The following is a 21,017-nucleotide window of genomic DNA, read 5'->3' as shown; positions in this document are numbered from 1 at the left end:
GCACCCCCTATCCCTAATCCCCAGATGTTGCGCTCGGTGCGGCCGGCCTCCCCTGCACCCCCACGCTACGCCACTGCTCCCACTTGGTAAGCCACAGCGCCACCACTGCTGGGAAGCTAGCATTGCAGCTCCACCCCACTAGGTTTTGGCTTTTCAGCTTTGGACTACAACTCCCATCAGTCCTGACCTTTGGCCATGCCAACGGCCTCTGGGATGCTACAGCTTCCCTATCCCCTGTTGGATCACGTTCTTCGGTTTCACATTCTGATTTAGCAGTCCTAGTTCTCAGTCATGCAGTTTCAGGCATGGGTCGCTTTTCGAGGTCCTGTTGCGTTAGCATCCCCGGGTATCTTGCAAGTGGCGCAGCACTGATTCCTCACCGATAGCATGGAACATTTCCCAAGATTCCTCACTCTCTCGCAGAAATTCGCCGACACTCTGTCCTTGCCGCAAGGCAAACCTGTAGTGAAGAAACACACCCACACACATTCGTAAAAGGAAACAGCAGTAGCTTTTGGTGCCTACAGAGTTAGGATAACACTATAGGACATCAGAGAGAGGCAGAAGGAAAGAAATTGACAGCACAACCATATGTTTGCTTGCTTGGAAGTAAGCCTCATAGTGTTCACTGGGGCTTCTTGTCCTAGGAAGTGTGCTTAGGGTTGCAGTCTAAGTGTGCTGTTAATTACTGAAAGCACTGGTGGTGAACTTGTGACACTCTATTATTTTTATTTTTTATTGAATTTATATACCGCCCTATACACAGGGGTCTCAGGGCAGTTCACAGAATAAAATCAAGATATAATACCACAAAGTACCTAATAAAAAGAAAAACAGCAACCCAATACCCCCTCCCCCCAAAAAACACATTTTAAAAGGGCATAGGATGTAAATCGGAACAACCAAAGGCCTGGTTAAAGAGGAATGTTTTGTCTGGCACCTAAAGGTGTATAATGAAGGCTCCAGGCGAACTTCCCTGGGGAGATCATTCCACAGATGGGGAGCCACTGCAGAGAAGGCCTGTTCTCATGTTGTCACCCTCCAAACCTCTCTAGAGGTTGTCAGACTCCCATCAGCTCCAGCTAGCACGGCAACAGTTAGGGATGAAGGGATCTGTCATCCAACGTTATTTGGAGAGTTCCAGGCTCCCCATCCCTGCCCTGACCAAAGTTTTAGTCACTGACTATAGTGATTGGGTGGGTCGGGGCTGTAGCTCAGTGGCTGTTGTTTAGTTGTTTAGTCGTGTCCGACTCTTCACGACCCCATGGACCAGAGCTCAGTGGTAGAGCATCTGTTTTGCACAGTTTTGCACACAGAACATCCTAAGTTCAATCCTTGGCTCACCTGTTGCCCCTCTCTTTCCAGGCATAGGTTTGCACTTTAAAGCTCCATGTCCAAGTGCGCTCTCTCTCTCTCTCTCTCTCTCTCTCTCTCTCTCTCTCTCTCTCTGTGTGTGTGTGTGTGTGTGTGCCCCTGAGCTTTCCCTATGGCAACCTGCTCTTTACTGCTCATTCGGAAAGCACATCAATTCATGTTCTTAGTGGATTGCTGTTTGCTCCAATTCAGCTTTAAAGAGTGGATTTTTGTGGGGGAAGCTCTGGAAGGGATGGGGGAAGGATGTGTGGTGTTTTACCAATGTTCACATGTGTTCTACGGGGGGGGGGGACAGGACGAAGCACCCCACCCCCCACAGAATTGTGACACAATTATATGTACTATAGAACCAAACGTGCTTCTTTTTGTAGATTTTACTTTGGTAAGGCATTGCATAAGGAAAAAGAAACAAGAGCCTTAGTCATCAGATGTAGAAAAATGAGGGAGATCAACATATGGACTTATGTATATCCCACATATCTAAAAATACAATAAGTATGGCGCATATATCAGCATTATCTGAGCATTCGTGCATACCATATGTCTATACAAAAATGAGCAATATTTTCCAGAAAGTCATTGTAGAGTTTTTCCCTTCTGCATGTTTGCCCTGATCCAGCTCTAGGAAGCTGCCTCTCACTGATCCTACCTCTACCTCTAGCCTTATCTAAACCGGGGTTTCTCAAACTTGGCTCTCCAGCTATTGTTGGACTACAATTCCCACCATCCCTGACCACTGGTCCTGCAACTAGGGATGATGGCAGCTGTAGTCCAACAATAGCCGGGGACCCCAGTTTGGGAAACCCTGGTCTAAACTGTCCGGCGGTGACTCCAGGGTTTCAGCCAGGAGTCTTTCTCAGCCCTACTGGAAGAAAACAGGGATTGAACCACGGACCTTCTGCATAAAGATCATGTTTTCTGCCGCTCAGCTAAGGCACGCTTCTCCTGGAAGACTTGCATTCCTGTCTGACTAGTTGTATCAGATGGTGGATAGAAGATTCACAGTCATGTTATGCATGCATCCACTGAAAGCATTGGGCTGCAGACAGATAACATTTCCACCCAGTCAAATGTGCTGATGAATACCTGATTCATGCCTGCAGTTTTTTTATCCAGAAAACCATGCATCTGAAGAATCCTGCTTTGGTTCATGAACTGTGATGATCATGCTTTCTAGTCTAATCATGTCTGCATTGTTCGAGCCCCTTAATAGCCAGGTTCAGGAGCATCATTCCACAGCTCTAATTATTATTCCTCATTAGTCTGCAGTATGACCCTAAGAGCCGTGTCAGTGCCACAATAGAGCAATGGCAGGCATTTAAATTTCAAATCAGTTTTGGTCCGGAGACAAGGGGACAGCCCTTCTGCACCCTTCTGAACCTCTCTTGGGAATTGAAACTAATATACGGTCGACGTGCACCTAGCTATTGTTCAGTGGTGTTGACCCAAGTCTTAAGATGTGGTCCTCGAGATATTTGTCAGCTAAACAGGGACTGAGCAAATGAAGCAGCAGCTGGTTGTGCGGAAGGCGGCTCCTTTGTATTTGTTGCTGTTGAGAGACACCCACCTCTGCTACCAACGCATTCTCGAAGGTTGCATTTCCGAGAACCCACAGGCTTGGACTTCTGCTCACAGTGGCTCTGGGCATGAGCGGTGTTGTCTTCCACGTTGACACACTTCACCACTCTTTGCTGAATGCCTCCTCCGCATGAAACAGTACACTGGAAGACATTTTGCATTACTGTGGTGGTTGTTATTTTACCATGAGGTCCCAGGGGTTGCAAACAATAAATGTACCGTTGTTATTTTATTTGTTCAATTTATATTTATCAAAAGATCCCCGGGCAGTGTACATCTTTAAGAACACATCTTATGGAGAGGACTTCCAGTTTTTATATCAGGATCATATTTCCAAAACTCCCTGCTTAGGAAATGCCTTTAGGGCTCAACAACACTGAGAATATCCTTGCTGAGAATGCAGTTAAAAATTTTAAATGGCAGTTTCGGAATTCCAAACTTGGAACTATATCATTATGCTTATTTACTGTCATGTATTAAATACTGGAAACTCACTGTTGATAATAATTTTCTGATGTGGGCACCTTAGAATATTGCCTATACAGCAGCTTTGGTGGGCTGGTCAATACTAGGATCAAAATACTTGAAATCTCAGGTGACTCTAGAAACAACTAAGTCAGTTAGGAAGATATGGAACATATTGTCTAATAAAAATAAACTTGACCCATACTCGCATGCCAAAGTCACCTTGTAGGGAAATCCTATACTGTATTAAAAATTACTGAAAGGATGGTAATATGGAAAAACTGGATGGGAGCACCTGTTTTGACTCTGGACCAACTGAAAGATGAGGAAGATGAGTTTTACAGATATACTGTTTTAAGACAAAAATATCATCTATCAGATGGGGCCCAGTGGCAGTTATGCAACCTTAAAATATCAATGACTTCCCTTCTTCTCTTTCTGTGGTTCATTTTACATAGCATAAATCCCTGCAGCTTTTATATAAACTAAACCATTCAGTAATCCATTATTACTTCCATCAAAACTTATTTATACTGTTGAATTTATCTTAATGCTGCCAGCGTTTTCAAGCGTACAAAATTTCCCACCATATATTCAATAAACATATTCCAATCTTCTTTAAATGAATGTTCTTCTTGTTCTCTTGTTCTACATGTTAGATCTGCAAACTGTGCATATTCCAGCAGTTTAAGTTGCCTACAAAAAATACTGGCATGCAAAAAGAAATTACTGGCCTGCTAAGAGGTTAGTTGTCTGCATTTCTGCATTGGATGTGGTGGAAGGAAGGCGCCTTCTTCATTTGGGAGGGGGGGAAGCTTGCAGGGGAGGGGCAAAATGATGCATCATGCCCCATTCACGGTCATGATCATTTCTTTCTCAGTGTTGGGGTATGAAGTTGTGCATGCTAAATTTCTCTTTTCAAACAGTACAGGCCCTTTTTCATCCGGCCAGCCTTCCAAATCTGGCCGGCTCTTTTCATCTCTCCTGCCTCGTATATAAGCATGGTGGTTTTAAAAGGTTGGTGGCAATACCACTGGTGCCACGCAGGCCTGGGGTTGATGGGTTGTTGAGCTGTTGGGGGTGGCAGCTCTGGAAAACTCAAGCTGTGGCTCAGGCAGCTATAGGTCAAAAATGAGCTGGCTGCCCCAAGAGGAACTGAAGAGCTATTTGGTGATAGCTGTGCACTTTCTGCTGAGATTAAATGCACATAATGTTGCGGCACATCACAGTGGTGGCCCTTGTTGTTGTTGTTTAGTCATGTCTGACTCTTCCTGACCCCATGGACCACACCAGGCACTCCTGTCTTCCACTGCCTCCTGCAGTTTGGTCAAACTCATGCTGGTAGCTTCGAAAACACTATCCAACCATCTCGTCCTCTGTCGTCCCCTTCTCCTTGTGCCCTCCATCTTTCCCAACACCAGGGTCTTTTCCAGGGAGTCTTCTCTTCTCATGATGTGGCCAAAGTATTGGAACCTCAGCTTCAGGATCTGTCCTTCCAGTGAGCACTCAGGGCTGATTTCCTTAAGAATGGATACATTTGATCTTCTTGCAGTCCATGGGACTCTCAAGAGTCTCCTCCAGCACTATAATTCAAAAGCATCAATTCTTCGGCGATCAGCCTTCTTTATGATCCAGCTCTCACTTCCATACATCACTACTGGGAAAACCATAGCTTTAACTCTACGGACCTTTGTTGGCAAGGTGGTGGCCCTAATTAGCAGTTAATAATTCAGCCTAATAGCTTGCCGTAGAGGCAACCTACCTCCTTCCAGGGCTCCGCCCGCCACTCATAGCAGGGCTCTACGTTACAGCTGACGTTCAGCTGTGGCTTGCGTCCTGCAAACTGGCAGTGAAACGGCCTCAGGGTTCTGTTGCTACGAACATCAAGGCAAAGGACACTGCGGGTCTTGAAACCGCCTCCGCAGCTGGAGGAGCACTGAAGAAAAAAGGACAAGAAGGAGATGGTCTCTGCAGTGTCAGAGAGTCCTGGCAGGGATCTGCAGGCAACTGCACTACAGGCCTAGTGTGATGGAGGACGTGCAGGGAAACATAGGTCCAAATCCAGTAGCAATTGTTCTGCTTTCCTGGTTTCCCAATGTTGTGGTCACTGCTGCTTACCAACAGGGTGAGGTAGCAGGGAGGGCAGCGCAGTGCTGGCACAATGGTGGGCACATCTCAATAACAGGCAGTGTTAGGAAGCCAGGTAAGCAGTACAGCCCTTCCAGGAGAAATATTCAAAATCCCTAATTGGCATGAAGTTGCATGACGTTCCCCAAGTGAACTTGGGCCGGTTACCATCTCGCAGGCTGCTTCCGGACAGGCAGCTTCTAGCAATATCCAGCCATTGCTCTTCTACTGTAAGCTAATAGGGAATCTGCAATGGGTTTCCCACACTATCAGGAGTAAAGTAAAAGATAAAGGACCCCTGGACCATTAAGTCCAGTCAAAGACGACTATGGGGTTGCTGTGCTCATCTCGCTTTCAGGCCAAGGGAGCCGGCGTTTGTCTGCAGACAGCTTTCCGGGTTATGTGGCCAGCGTGACTAAACCGCTTCTGGCACAATGGGACACTGTGACGGAAACCAGAGCACACAGAAACGTTGTTTACGTTCCCGCCGCAGTGGTACCTATTTATCTACTTGCACCGGCGATAATAAATGTCAATAAAATAAAACAATAAACGTCCATAAAAATGGCAAAAGTACTGTATTTTTTCATCTATAAGACACCCCCACGTATAGGATGACCTCTATTTTTTGAGCCCCAAATTAAGAAATGAATATTTTAAACATGCTGTATATAAGACGACCCCCAATTTTAAACTTTAAAAAATTGGGGGGGAAACATAGTCTTATACACAGAAAAATACGGTAGTTTCTTTCCCCAATAGGTTTTATCTTAAACAACTCCAGATGCAATAGACTACGATTGCAGTAGTCATTGTATCACCACCCTGTTCATTGTTTTATTATTTCATATGAAAGGCAACTTCCTCTAAAAAATGTTTTGGGCGATATCTCTCTTCCCGTTGGAATTTTATCCAGCCCCCACCTCTGTGAGACTGAAAAAGGAAAATATGATACGGGGCCCAAAACTTAGATCAAGGACCAAGGAAGGGAAGCTTTTCAGTCCTTTCAACAACACTGATCCTGCCTCAGAAAGTAGACTACCAAAGTTTCCACACTTAATATTCCTGGCTTGTCATAATCAGATAGTGCCTTGGACCAGCTTCCTGGAATAATAATAATAAGCAATGTTTTATGATGAGAAAAACAGCTGCAATTTGAATAATCAAGAAAATGGTATTTTATATATATATATATATATATTTGGCTCATTTTATATATATATATATATATATATATATTGCTCATAAGAAAGTGAGTCCATTTAAAAATAATTGGTATGATGGGGGCTGCTGTTACAGAAAAGCATCTTTATCAAAATTGGATTCATGATTCTGACCTGCAATCTTTTTTGATTAAGCCTCCCTTTCCACTTTCTTCCTTAATGATATAAGCATCAGGCACATTGGCCCCGAAAAGCTGGGATTTGTCTGGGATAAAGGAAGGCTGCAATATGGATTTGCACAAAATTACTTGCCGGTTTTTGTTAATGCTTTTAGCAAAGAGCACCATGCAACCAGGAACTTTTCAGCAATTTTGGTTCTCTGAATTCGAGTCGGACAGTTTGCCACCTTGAAGCCCCTTCCAGTTCTAAAAGCCAGATTAGCTAACATCATAATAATTTTCAAAGACCCTGGAAACTGGAAAGACTCCTTTCCAAAGCACCATTACTTTGCTCCAGTCCTCTGCTTTCCACTGGGCACAAGGGCGCACGTAACACCTCCTTGCTGGATCAGGCTTTCTCAGGTGCCGGCAATCAGATTCATTCTTGGTGCTGCATTCCACCACTCTCCAAAAAGCCCCTACACCACACGTGGTGGAGCACTGCAAAAACAAAACAGGAATAAAGGGCTTTTGAGACTTGATGTTTTTAATCGCATTGCTAAGATGCAAATCTAGCAAAATAAAAAAATTCCTTCCAGTAGCACCTTGGAGACCAACTAAGTTTGTTATTGGTATGAGCTTTCGTGTACATGCACACTTCTTCAGATACACTAGAGCAGACCAGGGACATGGGTGGCGCTGTGGGTTAAACCACGGAGCCTAGGACTTGCTGATCAGAAGGTCAGCGGTTCGAATCCCCACGATGGGGTGAGCTCCCGTTGCTCGCTCCCTGCTCCTGCCAACCTAGCAGTTTGAAAGCACGTCAAAGTGCAAGTAGATAAATAGGTACCACTCCAGTGGGAAGGTAAAAGGCGTTTCCGTGTGCTGCTCTGGTTTGCCAGAAGCGGCTTAGTCACGCTGGCCACAAGATCCGGAAGCTGAACGCCAGCTCCCTCGGCCAATAAAGCGAGATGAGCGCCCCAACCCCAGAGTCGGCCACGACTGGACCTAATGGTCAGGGGTCCCTTTACCTTTACCTTTAGAGCACAGCTACCTACCTGTAACTATGCAAATCTAGCACTTCATCTGCAGCCCAGGAAAGCAGAGAGTAAATGGGGAAAGAAGCTCATTTCACCGCACACTCCAGCTGCTTCTGGCATATACCACAAAATAAAATACATAACTAAAAGCTGGCAGCCAAAGAATTGGCTGGCTGGTGCAAACAGTCAATATGAGAAAAATTGCAGGCGAGCGATCATAGCTCCCATCAAGCATGGCCAATGGCTAAGTATCATGGGAGTTGTAGTTCAGCAACATCAGAAGGGGAAAGGTTTCCCCACACCTGAAGCAGAGCAACTCATTTATGTCTTGGGATTTAATTGCTACTGTGTGAAACCACGGCCTCCTCACATTTCTATCAGTTCAACCACATCTTGAATGAATGATAAAATGGGCCTGCAGAAGCCCAAATGATAATGATGATGATGACAGTAATAGAAATAATAATAATTTATTATTTATACCCCACCCATCTGGCTGGGTTTCTCCAGCCACTCTGGGTGGCTTCCAACAAAATATTAAAAATACAATAAAACACCAAACATTAAAAACTTCCCTAAACAGGGCTGCCTTCAGATGTCTTCTAAAAGTCAGATAGTTGATTATTTCCTTGACATCTGATGGGAGGGCGTTCCACAGGGAGGGTGCCACTACCGAGAAGGCCCTCTGCCTTTAAAGGCTGGTTTATAGACACTGTGCAAAGATAATTGCTTTCATTAGGAATGGAGCTGAAATAATGATAAAGGCGGCAGCGAAGTGACTATAGTCAACAGGATGAAATCTCAAGGCTCACCTCACTCCAGTTCCCCACCGACCAGGAGGCATCATTGGGTGAGTTCCTGGACTCCATTGGATGTTCTGGCTCAGAGTCATTCAACAAAATTCTCTTGGAAGCTTCATCCCAGGTCTTTGGCATGTCAGTATCCTGCAGAAATGGACCTTCTGTGGCATAAGTGGGTGCCTCATCCACAGAGGATGTTGGCTTTGTTCTATCTGCAGACTTGTCTCTTGAAGTATCACTTAACACCGCTGGTTGTACTGTGACAGGATCCAATGTTGTATTTGCAGGTGTATTTATTTGAACAATAAGGCCTCCGAGACCTATCGTTGGCATGGAAATTCCTACCTCTGCTACCGGAGTAACAGAAATGTGTCTAAAACTGTCTGCATGATAATCTGTCGGCAAGTTGCTTGATGTATTACCATCAGTGATGGTAGTAGGAGAACTTTTCATTGGCCATTTTCTCTGGGATTTATTTTTTGTTTCTCCATCTGTACCATTAGACACTGTACTAGATTCTTCCATTAAATACGTGGGGGATACAGCCGAAGACTTGGGATTAGTGGTGAAGGAATCCCTGTTTATAAAGCCAATGTCTGAATAATTGTATGGTATTATGGGGGATATGTTCCCCACATTTGTAGAATTCAAAACACCTGAATTATTTGTAACAGGCCCGAAAGTACTATTTTGCAGTAAGCTGCCATCACTAAATACATAGGAATAATTTTTAGGAATGTCTGACCCACTGGAATTACTTTGCAATATTTTTACATCCAAATTTTCTTTTTGGGAAGAGTTTGCAATGCTTAAGGATGTAGGCATCAAAGTAACATTTCTGGGCTCAAGTCCTTTTGTTGTGGTATGGATTCTTGGGCTTGGTTTGGTAGTTGGCCAGTTGACCCCAGGACCTTTTCTGGGATCTGTTCCAGTTCTCCTGATTATCTTTCCACCATGCAGTTTGAAATTAGGTATCAGCAATCTTCTGGAGTATGGACACTGCTGGAGGCCACACAGAGCTTTAGAATGGGGCCTCTTTGAAACATCACATGGTTCTCCATTGTTCTTGGTACAGGTGACGCTACGTGTCCGTATACCTCCACCACAGGTCACCGTACACTGCAAAATAAATAACATTTCTTCAGATATCTCACCCAATTGTACACTTGCATACATGCATACTTGCACAGACCCAGCCAGTCCTGACACCCGTAAGCAGAGTTCAGTGGCTTTATTTGGTCTTGTGTCTACAACCCTTTGAGAAAGTGCCACCATTTTGGACCAGAGAAAGACTATGCTTGACCTTTAGAGAGAGTAACAATCGAAGAGACTTTTTGTGTGGCAAGAAGAATGAAGGAACTTAAGATGCCTGGGATTGAAGAATAATCTTTATTTACATAATTGGTAGATGAAGAACTGGAAGTCCTCCTTATTTCTATCTTCTATCTTTATTCTTGTTCATACTTGATTTGATTTCTAGCTTCCCCCTCTTCTGTTAACTCTACATATACTCACGTTTTGTTCTGTTTTTTGATGTCCTCTTCTCAGTTAATGAGGTTCCACACAGAAGGTAATGGACAGATGATGAAGGACCCTTTGTGAGAGGCAGGGAAAGGAAGATCTCCCAGGGTAGGAGGCTGGGAGAAGAAAGGGAAAGCTGCCCAGTGAGAGCTGGCAAGGTCCACCACCTTTTGTGGGGTGCAAGGGTTAAGATTGTTGTGGTTCTGGACAGTCAAGAGTTAACACTCCAGGAAGCTTTCTGATTCACTGGGTGCATTGCCCACATGACCCGGGCATTTTCCTTTGATCTGTGCTCTGTGGGGGCTGAGCTCTCTCTGGAGAGCAGTCTGTCTGAGAATGTGAGCAAGGTAGTTTCGTTTTTTGTTAGAGGCAGAAAGCTGCAAGTATGCAGCTAGATTCTGTAGGCTTTCTTTTCTGTTTGTTATGCTTCTAAATAAAGAGGGATAGAATAGCAGCACTGGTGTCGAACTGAGTTATTGAAGACACCACAAAGACACAGACAAGCCATTTTACGCTGCGTGTGAACTCTGCTATTATCCAGCAACTGAGAAGAGTGGCAGCGTGTGGAAGTGTGTGGGCACCATTGGAGTTTGTCGGAGTGGCAATAAATCAAATTTATTGCAGGGCTGTTGCAGCAGACTCAGTGGGTCAAAGGATTTACGACCCACAAACTTTAACAAAGATGCACCTTGGATAGAGGACTTTGTTACTTTTTATTCTTCCGCTTTTTCTGTGTTGTCTTTCTTGTGTGTTTGTTATACAGTCATACCTCATGTTACGTTTGCTTCATGTTACGTTTTTTCAGCATGCGTCCCGCGGCAATCCGAAAGTACCGGAAAGGATTACTTCTGGGTTTCGCTGCTCACACATGCACAGTAGTGCTAAATCACGCTTCGCACATGCGCACAAGCACCAAATCACGCTGTGCACCTGCGCAGATATGGCACTTCAGGTTGCGGGCTTTTCATGTTGTGAACAGGCCTCCAGAACGGATCCCATTCGCAACCAGAGGTACCACTGTACGTATTATGTTTTTTCTCACCCCCCCTTTTTATTTAGATTAGTTTGGCTTTTATTTTATTGCATGTTGAAAAGTTTCAATAAAATAAATTTAAAAAGAGAGAAAAAGTGCCACAGTCTCAGACAGCTCCACATGCGGACCGCACTAAGCTTGTGAATAAGCCATTATCTGTCTTTTCATTAGCCACATTGAAAAACAAAACATTGCACAATGAAGCAGGATTTTAACTTGCCCAGCAATCCCTATAAACTTTGGTGTCCATTTTGCTATCTTGTCTATGCTGCTCAATAAAGAAGTTGGAGCATAAAGAAGGCTGGACTATAAAGAAGGCTGATCGCCGAAGAATTGATGCTTTTGAATTCTGGTGCTGGGGGAGACTCTTGAGAGTCCCATGGACTGCAAGAAGATCAAACCTATCCATTCTGAAGGAAATCAGCCCTGAGTACTCACTGGAAGGACAGATCGTGAAGCTGAGGCTCCAATACTTTGGCCACCTCATGAGAAGAGAAGACTCCCTGGAAAAGACCCTGATGCTGGGAAAGATGGAGGGCACGAGGAGAAGGGGATAACAGAGGACGAGATGGTTGGACCGTGTTCTCGAAGCTACCAGCATGAGTTTGACCAAACTGCGGGAGGCAGTGGAAGACAGGAGTGCCTGGCGTGCTCTGGTCCATGGGGTCACGAAGAGTCGGACACAACTAAACGACTAAACAACAAAACAACAACTATGCTGCTCGGGGGGGGGGGGCAGGTTGCACTACTTTTTAGCAGGCACAAACTGTCGCTTCATATGCAGACCTGCTCCACAGACAACTGGGACACAGCTCTGTTGAAAGCAGAGTACAGTAATTCATACAGGCTTTATGCTTCATCAACAAAATTAGCTGAAATCAAACCCATGTTTACGGTAATTCAGTTTACAGTAGCGTCACGTTTTCATTTGTACAGAAAGCAGAGGGAGTTGATGGGGCATACAAAATGGGCAACAGAGGAATTTTGGTACACATATCCAATCTCATCCTTCAGTTAATTCTTTGCAGGAGGGCGGGAGAAAACAGCTTGAAGGAACTGAGGGCAGAAGCAACACACCTGCTATGCACCTGCTAATAACTAATCACAGCAGAATCAAACCCAGATTTTGCAATGATGGGAGCCTGCAAAACCTGACATTCCACAGTCAAGGGGAAGTAAATGGTTCTTATAACCACAGAGTTTTAATTTTACGTACTTATTTATTTATTCTATAGGGCAGGAGGCAACAGAAAGTTTTCCATTAACCATGACTTCCAAGACTTTCTGTGAGTCCGTTCGGAAAGTTACATCTCATCTTAATGAGTCAAAATAATGAACAAGCCTTTTACTCACCACACCCACTTTGTTGGTTTAACAGCAGTTTTCCCATTTCCTCCAAACTGGGAAATTGCAGCTAGCTGCTTTGGAACAAACCAAGATATCAAATCAGCTTCAAAACATGGTGTAATATCTTGGATTGTTCCAGAAAGGATAACCACAGTTTCCTGGTTTAGAGAAAATGGGAAACAATGGTTAATGGAAGACTTTGTGGCTTGTTTGTTCATCCTGCTGTACAAGGGCAAATAGGTCTTTTCATAGGCCATGAGAATGGTCTGGAAGGCACACGATGCATTCCTTTTGCTGAAGCTGCGCCAAGAATGAGGCATCGCTGGGATATGTACGCTGCTCTGAGCTCTTTAAGAAAAGACCGAGGTCTGAGCATGTAACACATACAACTACAGTGTGTTGTGAACATACCTCAGTCCAATTGCTTACTGTCCAGTCTGATGGGCACAGGACATCTCTGTTACATGAAAGGTAAGTCTTTGGTTTCAGCAGATGTTTGCACTTCTCAACAGGCAAAGCTTGCTCATCCAATCCCACTGTCTGGATGCAAAGGACGGTCCGTTTCTTCTCTCCTGCTGGGCCACAGGAGGTTGAACACTTCTGCCATTCTCCTGCCCACCATCTTCAGAGCAAAACAAAAAGAATTGGGGAACATCAAAAAGAGCATGCAGGCTAAACCAGAGAAGGAACGTTAGGAATACAAAGGAAACTTTGAGAAGAGTATATCCCTTAAATGTTACGTTCCAGGCTTGCAACTTTTCCTCCTCTGTGTTATGGGAAACTGCATCAAGGCAAACTCTTATCAGCTCAGCACAAATTGGGATTGCTCAGCAGAAGTAAAGGCAACCCCAATTTGTGCAGGATCACAATTGCACACATATCGGTCACACCTAAAACATTAGTTGCCTGTATTTCATTATTGTCTATCATACACATAGCCTATTTTATTTGTGATGTCCTATCGTGTTCACGATGGGACGTGGTGGCGCTGTGGGTTAAACCTAGGACTTGCCGATCAGAAGGATGGATGGTTGCTATTCAGAATGGAGGTTGTATGCCTCCTCTAACACATTCTGAAAATGGCATGCAAAGCACAACCCAGTGTGTGTGTTTGCACCAATTTGCTAGTGCAAGACTTCAGCACTACTTCAGTTAGCAAGTCAGGCTACAGTCCTCATCCTATATGACAGAAGAGCTGCTTTGAAGAGGACCTGGTGTCTGATTAATTGGGAGCAGGTGCCCAGTTATCTTTTCTGTTTCTGTGCTTCTATTTAAAAAAAAAACCTTCAGAGAAAAGAAAACCAATGTTTAGAAACTTATGTATTAACAAACTCTCTGTCTCACTTGGACAAACAATTTCTGAATGATGGACAGCTGGCGATGGGAAACAAAACGTGGTCCTTTGCATACTTGTTTAATTACTGTAGTCTACACTTTTGACATTTTCTAGGAAGCCTACATAATCCTCCCCATATATTAACTTGGAGCTGGTAAGCCCTTTAATCCCCACTGACTGCGCATCTGCCGTTGCCAATTACATGTCCAGAGGATAGGAGTAGCACTGCTGGAAAACAGTGGCAGTACTGACCTTCGTCTGAAATCTTAGATTTTCACTTATTTGTTCAAAAGCAAACACCTTTGGGAAATTACATATTGATCGCCCCAGCCCACAGCATTGCTAAATATCAATGCACAGCAAAGGAGAAGTAGTAGTTTCTTAATAAATTGATCAAAAAGGACAGAGGCGTCTTAGATTATGTTTTCTGTCAAGCAATCAGGGACACTGGAGAATGCCATTAGAAATGGAAACAGGAGTGGAAATTACCACAATTTCTGTGTTCATCACAGATCAGGAAAGGAAATCAGATTAATAATAGTAGTAGTAGTAAAGGTAAAGGTACCCCGGACTGTTAGGTCCAGTCGCGGATGACTCTGGGGTTGCGGTGCTCATCTCGCTCTATAGGCCAAGGGAGCTGGTGTTTGTCCGCAGACAGCTTCCAGGTCATGTGGCCAGCATGACTAAGCCGCTTCTGGCAAACCAGAGCAGTGCACGGAAACGCTGTTTACTTTCCCGCCATAGCGTTACCTATTTAGCTACTTGCACTTTGACGTGCTTTCGAACTGCTAGGTTGGCAGGAGCAGGGACCGAGCAACGGGAGCTCACCCTGTTGCGGGGATTCAAACCGCCGACCTTCTGATCAGCAAGCCCTAGGCTCTGTGTAGTAGTAGTAGTAGTAGTAGTAATAATAATAATAATAGCAGCAGCAGTATTTGCTATTGTTGGGGGATTTTTAGTCTGTGAATAGTATGTATATAATTACATTACTTTCTTAGTGGGGATAGATGGCAGGAAAGCTCACTGCCTGTTCCATAGGGGTGTCCCCTTAAGGTATATTGGGAAGTGATGCTTCATGTCCAGCTTGGGGGCTGAAGGGTTACAGGACCCCCTGCCACTGGAGTCTGATGGAAGTGGTTTGTTCCATGCGGGACGCCTATGGTCAACCGCAACTGTCTATCAACCAGCAGGTAGGTTGGTTGATTATGGATACATGCCCAATGCCTACGCCAAACCTATTTTGTCTGTAATCCATATGGCTGTGACCCAATTTGAACCCAACGCATCTCTCCTGGGATTCATTTGCTGCCTGTGCATCCCACCATGGGCCCACAAATGTTATACTTCACATCCCAAAGGGAACCAGTGAAAGGGAACTGTGTTGCCACACAAGCCCCATTCACTGAAAATTGAGGGTCAAAAGATCCAGTGGGCTGAGACTTAAGAATGAATCTGATTTAATTTAGTGGGGCTTACTTCTGAGCAAACATGTAGTTTCCTTGGTGACTCTAGCACTCTTTTTAATCTAACCACAAAATTCCTCTGAGCCTCTGGCTTACGCTCAGATATTAAGAGAGGCCATTAGTTATCGGATCGGATTATGCTGTCAGCTGGCTTCCCAGTAATTAGACCTGAGGAATCATTGCATTGTGTGGTTCAGATACGTTACAAAATTATTTCTATGGGGTGTCAAAGACATCGCCCTGCTGAGATGTTACTGCTTATTATTGTCAGCACCCATATATCTCGGGAGAAAATGGAAGCGTGTGCCATTGAGGGTAAAGTCAAGCCATTGGAGAGTTACAGCAACTGCTGTAGAGACCAGTACAGGAGAGACATGTTTTATTGCAGCTGAGGGAGATGAAGGTGTCTGGTTTTGCTGGTACAGATGCAGCGGTGAGTTTTTTCTCTCTACGCTCCTTCCAGCGGTCATTTCTCTTCTGGTCACACTGGTATGCACAACTACTAAGGAGGCATGAAAAGTGGCAATTTCCCTAACTGATGACCAGCGTTTCAACAGTAAAATCAGTGGGATATGTCATATAATCAATTGCTGACAGATGCAAAGCAAGGTTAGTTAGGAGGAATGTTCTCAGCTAGAGAAGCCACTTCTGGGACCAACATTATGCCAAAGTTCAAAACATGCTACCTGCTAGCATGGTTAAATGTTGATTTCTTGGGTGATCTCCAAACCAATAGATTTCAGGTAAAGGTAAAGGTAAAGCGACCCCTGACCATTAGGTCCAGTCGTGACTGACTCTGGGGTTGCGGCGCTCATCTCGCTTTATTGGCCAAGAGAGCCGGCGTACAGCTTCCAGGTCATGTGGCCAGCATGACTAAGCCGCCTCTGGCTAACCAGAGCAGCGCACGGAAACGCCATTTACCTTCCCGCCAGAGCGGCACCTATTTATCTACTTGCACTTTGACGTTCTTTCGAACTGCTAGGGTGGCAGGAGCAGGGACCGAGCAACAGGAGCTCACCCTGTTGCGGGGATTCAAACCGCCGACCTTCTGATCATCAAGTCCTAGGCTCTGTGCTTTAACCCACACACAGCACCACCCGCGTCCCAATGCCACCTGCTAGCATGGTTAAATGTTGATTTCTTGGGTGATCCCCAAACCAATAGATTTCAGGTAGCAATCCTATATTCACTGACCATTGAATTCAGTGGGGTTTGTGAAATGATGCTAAATGCGCCTTTGCTCTTGCAGCTTTTGTTTCATAATTGCTAATAGCAGGGGGCAAGGAGAGGAATTCTCATTTGCACCCACTCATGGAAACCTCCTCTGAGCTCCAGGAGGAAAGTGTTCATTTTGGTTGCAGCTGAGGCTGATAGCACACTGAGACTAAAAGTAGTGATGGAGGTGTGATTTTCATCAAGACCACAGCAGGGGAAGGAGGAGAGTGTTGTTGTTTTAAAGTCCCCATGCACCATTATCCCAATTAAAGTCCCCCCATACCTCCTATGGGCATTTAAAAAGCAAAAGGCAACAGCAAACCACATATTTAGTGTCCCTTCTAATATGGCCCACATTTAGGTAGGTTCGTCACATCAGTCAAGCATTTAAAACAGCTGTCATGCATCTCAGGAGTTGGCCTTTTTGTAAACTCACATATGCCATATCTTTTCTGGAATCGTTATATATTATTGCTATCAAGATGCACACCAAAATGGAAATCTGTGGCATGACTCAATTTGCCTATCACACCCTTCAATGTTCAAACATGCTGTAAATAACAGAGCAGGCGGAGAGGGTTTGTCGAGTGACCAGTGTTGTCAAAACTGCCCATCACTGTGCACTGAAAGACCTTTCCCCCCCTTTACTGTGTTTCCTAAGGGAAAGGGGACCATAGATGCTTCTCTCCTCAGCGAAATAATAATAATAATAATAATAATAATAATAATAATAATAATAATAATAATAATAATAATAATAATAATTTATTTATACCCCGCCCATCTGGCTGAGTTTCCCCAGCCACTCTGGGCGGCTCCCAATTGAGTGTTAAAAACACATCACAGCTTCCCCAAACACAACCTGTTAACCTCTCAGCTGGCTGACGACACCTCTCCTGTCCAGGCTAGTGAGATAGGTCAGGTGTAAGTCAACAGATGTTTCCTTGTAGACACCTGGGGAATTGTGACAGAAAATGGATAATACCAAGCACTTAAATGGTGCCTTTTCTGAGTGTTCACTGACAGCTGCTCCTTAAGGCAGGGTGCATTGCAGAAATGGAACGGGAGCTGAGAGATGGTGGTTTGCTTTACAGCAGAGGCGGGGACCTGTAAGCATCCAGGCATGGTTGGGCTCCAACTTCCATCACCCCACAAGTTAGTATGGCCAATGGTCAGGAATGATGGAGCCCAGTCTCTGGAGAGCCATATGTTCTTCCATCCCTGCCTTAGAGCAGGCCTGTCGCTGAAATGAAATTGGGACAGAGGATGCTGGTTGACGCATTGTTCTCTTATTCACTATGCTATCAGTTTAATGTCATTCATTTCTGAAGCTGTTTTATTAGTTCTTTTTAAAATGTGTCCTTTCTTCTATCATCTGTCTACTTACCATAATGTTGTTTGGCCTACATTTCTTCTGACAGACTGCTGTTCATTGCCATCATTACCCGTGAGTATATTCCCCTAAATCACACACACACACACACACACACACACACACACACACACACACTACCTTGGTGGACAGTCCCTTTCCATGCATTTCTTTTGTTTCCCACTGGGCTGTGTTTCGAGATCACAAAACAGGTTTTTCACCACACCTCTCCCTTTTCTCACACAGTGGGCCGTCTGCTGTTGGAAACCTACGAGAAAGGAAGGAGACACGTGCTGCATTCAGAGGCAATACCTGGATTCGAAGAGAAGAGCCATCACAGAATTTTAGAGCTGGGTTGCTGGTCATCCAGTCTGGCCCCTTTGCTCACTGCGGGATCTACAATGCAGGATGCGACCGCAGCATCTCCAACAGCCTCGGGCTGTTCTCTGATCTGTTCCATGACCCTCAGAAACACCAAGCAATGCCCAATTTTCAGTGTACTCATGAAGCAGGCAAGCAGCTAATCATTTATTCATTAATTTATCTGAGAGCAGAAAACCACAACTTGTCTTAATCAGCTGTGCAACCTAACATGACATTAAGCGATTTCCTTTAGGGTAGTTAAGCAATTATCTTTACGAAATGACTAGGAAGTGGGGGTGAGTACCATGCCTAGGATCTAGCAAGATTAGTGCAGTGGTACATCAATAAAATGGAGCTGAACAGCTCAGGAATTGCAGATCTGAACGATGGCCGCATCCACAGCCCATCCCATCCCGGAACATTTTGACAAATTTGGACATTTGCTACATAGCCTACAGAAGCCTGAAAATCTTAGGTTCAGGGTGTCATTTTTCCTTCTTCCCAAAGTCTCTTCATTTTTAACTATACAACAGACAGAAATTCAACAGGGGGAGCTTTCTAAAGCACCGTGTCAGGAAAAGATGTCCTGGTAGAATTTTGTCCCATCCTGCACAGAGCCTCTGTCAATAAAAAAAGAAGATGTCAACTCTAATGCAGTGCTCACTTCTATCTATCACAGGGGTGGGGAACTGATGGCACTCAGATGTTGTTGGATTTCAACTACAATCAGCATGCATGAGTAATGGTCAGGGATGATGGGAACTGTAGTCCAACATCTGGAAAGGTCTTAAAAATATGGTTTTGGGTGTGAGGAATTGTCGCCGGACAACATTTGGCTTGGTTTGATGAAGAGGCACGTAAACAGCTTTTGGAAAACCAAATAATTTTAATTTTACCCTTTGAAAATGTTAGACAATGCTAAATGGCTGGATGGATGGCTAAATACAAGTACTTGGTAATTATTTTTAATGATTTCTCTGTAATTTTATACACATTTTCCTTACCAAGCCAAACTAAATTAGGTATATTAATTTAACCAAGATGCCTTTTGAATTCCTAAGTCATGTGACAACTAGTTAGCACTCTTTTTTTCTGGAATTTGAAAGTTGAAAAATTCAGCATGTCCCAGGGCACATGGCTCAAAGTAAGCGTTAATAAAACTCAGAAGTTTGCCAGCTTCTGAGGAACCCATTTGTTCCTTGATGAAACACGCTGTTAAGATAATTAACGCCAAAGCAGCCAGCAGAGAGAGGAAGACGGCAGCACTAATGTTGTTTACCTCTCCCACAAGTCACACTGCAACTTGTCCAGCTTCCATATCGCCAAAAATACTCTGGCTCTTCAACATCATTCTCAGAGCTCCAGCCTTTACGGACAGTATACTCATATTTCACTCCAGGGTTATTTTCCTGAAAAAGGAGCTGAGAAGAAACAACTGTCAGTTTTGGTCACAAAATGGTTCCAAGCAAGAAAGCTTAGGTATGTTCTAAAGCACCTTCCAGGTGTTGCTAGAATGCATCTGCCATCATACCTGACTAGGGATGGAAGAAGGCATCATTTTTCGCCATGGACTGGCTGGATGCAGAGGAGTGGCGGGAGGTACCAGCCACGGAAACCCCAAGGGAAGCCTTCAGGGAAGAGGAAAGAAGGCTCTGCACCAGAGGGTTGGGGATGGCATGACAATGAGTGGTCAGAGGGAGAAGGAACAGACTGAGAGGAGGTGATGGCAGCAGGAGAGGTGGCAGGCTTTAATGAACAGGAAGAGGCTGTGGCCGAGAACAGTTCAGACACTGACTCCAGAGGCTGAGGGGAGGGTGGCCAAGAGGCAGAGTGGAGACAGGCTGCTGAAGAAACCAGGGAATCTCCCCCTCCTGCTGTGACCAGCTCCCTTTTCCCCTGGTCTCCTAGAACTCATGGAGAAATGAAATGAGCAAAGCAGAGGGTGGTTGAGTGCAGACGCCGTCTGAGACTGCGTGGGAAAGACCGTGGAGAAGAGGAATCCTAGCAAGAAAAGCTAATGATATTCTAGGCTGCATCAACAGAAAGAAGTCTAGTGCCCAGATCAAGGGAAGTAATAGTATCGCTCTATTCTGTGCTGTGGGTTAAACCACAGAGCCTAGGACTTGCCAATCAGAAGGTCAGCGGTTCGAAACCCCACGACGGGGTGAGCTCGGTCCCTGCTCCTGCCAACCTAGCAGTTCGAAAGCACGTCCAAGTGCAAGTAGATAAATAGGTAATAAATTAATAAATAGGTAATAAATTATCTCCAGTGGGAAGGTAAACGGCGTTTCCATGCGCTGCTCTGGTTCACCAGAAGCAGCTTAGTCATGCTGGCCACATGACCTGGAAGCTGTACGTCGGCTCCCTCGGCCAATAAAGCGAGATGAGCACGCAACCCCAGAGTCGGCCACGACTGGACCTAATGGTCAGGGGTCCCTTTATCTTTTTATTCTGCCTTGATCGGACCACACATGGAGTAGTGTGTCCAATTCTGGGCACCACAATTTAAGAAGGATGTTGGCAAGCTGGAGTGTGTGCAGAGGAGGGCAAGATGATCAAGGGTCTGGAAATCAAGCCTTAGAATTTCTCCTCCCTCCCTGACCCCTGCTGGCTGGGGCTAATGAGCACAGGGGTCCAACAACGTTTAGAGGGCACAGATTCG

General features: G+C 44.8%; 1 protein-coding gene across 1 annotated transcript in view; it reads right to left on the bottom strand.

Moving 5' to 3' along the window:
- ADAMTS12 (ADAM metallopeptidase with thrombospondin type 1 motif 12) overlaps window positions 1-21,017 on the bottom strand; it is a 113,834-nt gene that overhangs the window by 1,013 nt on the left and 91,804 nt on the right. Inside the window, exons 16-23 of the mRNA XM_081929550.1 lie at window positions 19,635-19,776; window positions 18,134-18,260; window positions 13,018-13,228; window positions 8,718-9,824; window positions 7,214-7,366; window positions 5,180-5,353; window positions 2,942-3,095; window positions 75-460 (exon numbers count right to left, since the gene is read on the bottom strand). Coding sequence (XP_081785676.1) covers window positions 300-460; window positions 2,942-3,095; window positions 5,180-5,353; window positions 7,214-7,366; window positions 8,718-9,824; window positions 13,018-13,228; window positions 18,134-18,260; window positions 19,635-19,776 — 2,229 coding nt within the window. The 3' untranslated portion in view covers window positions 75-299. The remainder of the gene's footprint in view (window positions 1-74; window positions 461-2,941; window positions 3,096-5,179; window positions 5,354-7,213; window positions 7,367-8,717; window positions 9,825-13,017; window positions 13,229-18,133; window positions 18,261-19,634; window positions 19,777-21,017) is intronic.

Source organism: Podarcis melisellensis, assembly GCF_964234715.1.
Source record: "Podarcis melisellensis genome assembly, chromosome: 11".
In the NCBI taxonomy this organism is placed as follows: Eukaryota; Metazoa; Chordata; class Lepidosauria; order Squamata; family Lacertidae; genus Podarcis; species Podarcis melisellensis.
Note: the sequence above shows the minus strand (reverse complement) of the source record. Positions and strands in the feature narration are given on the sequence as shown.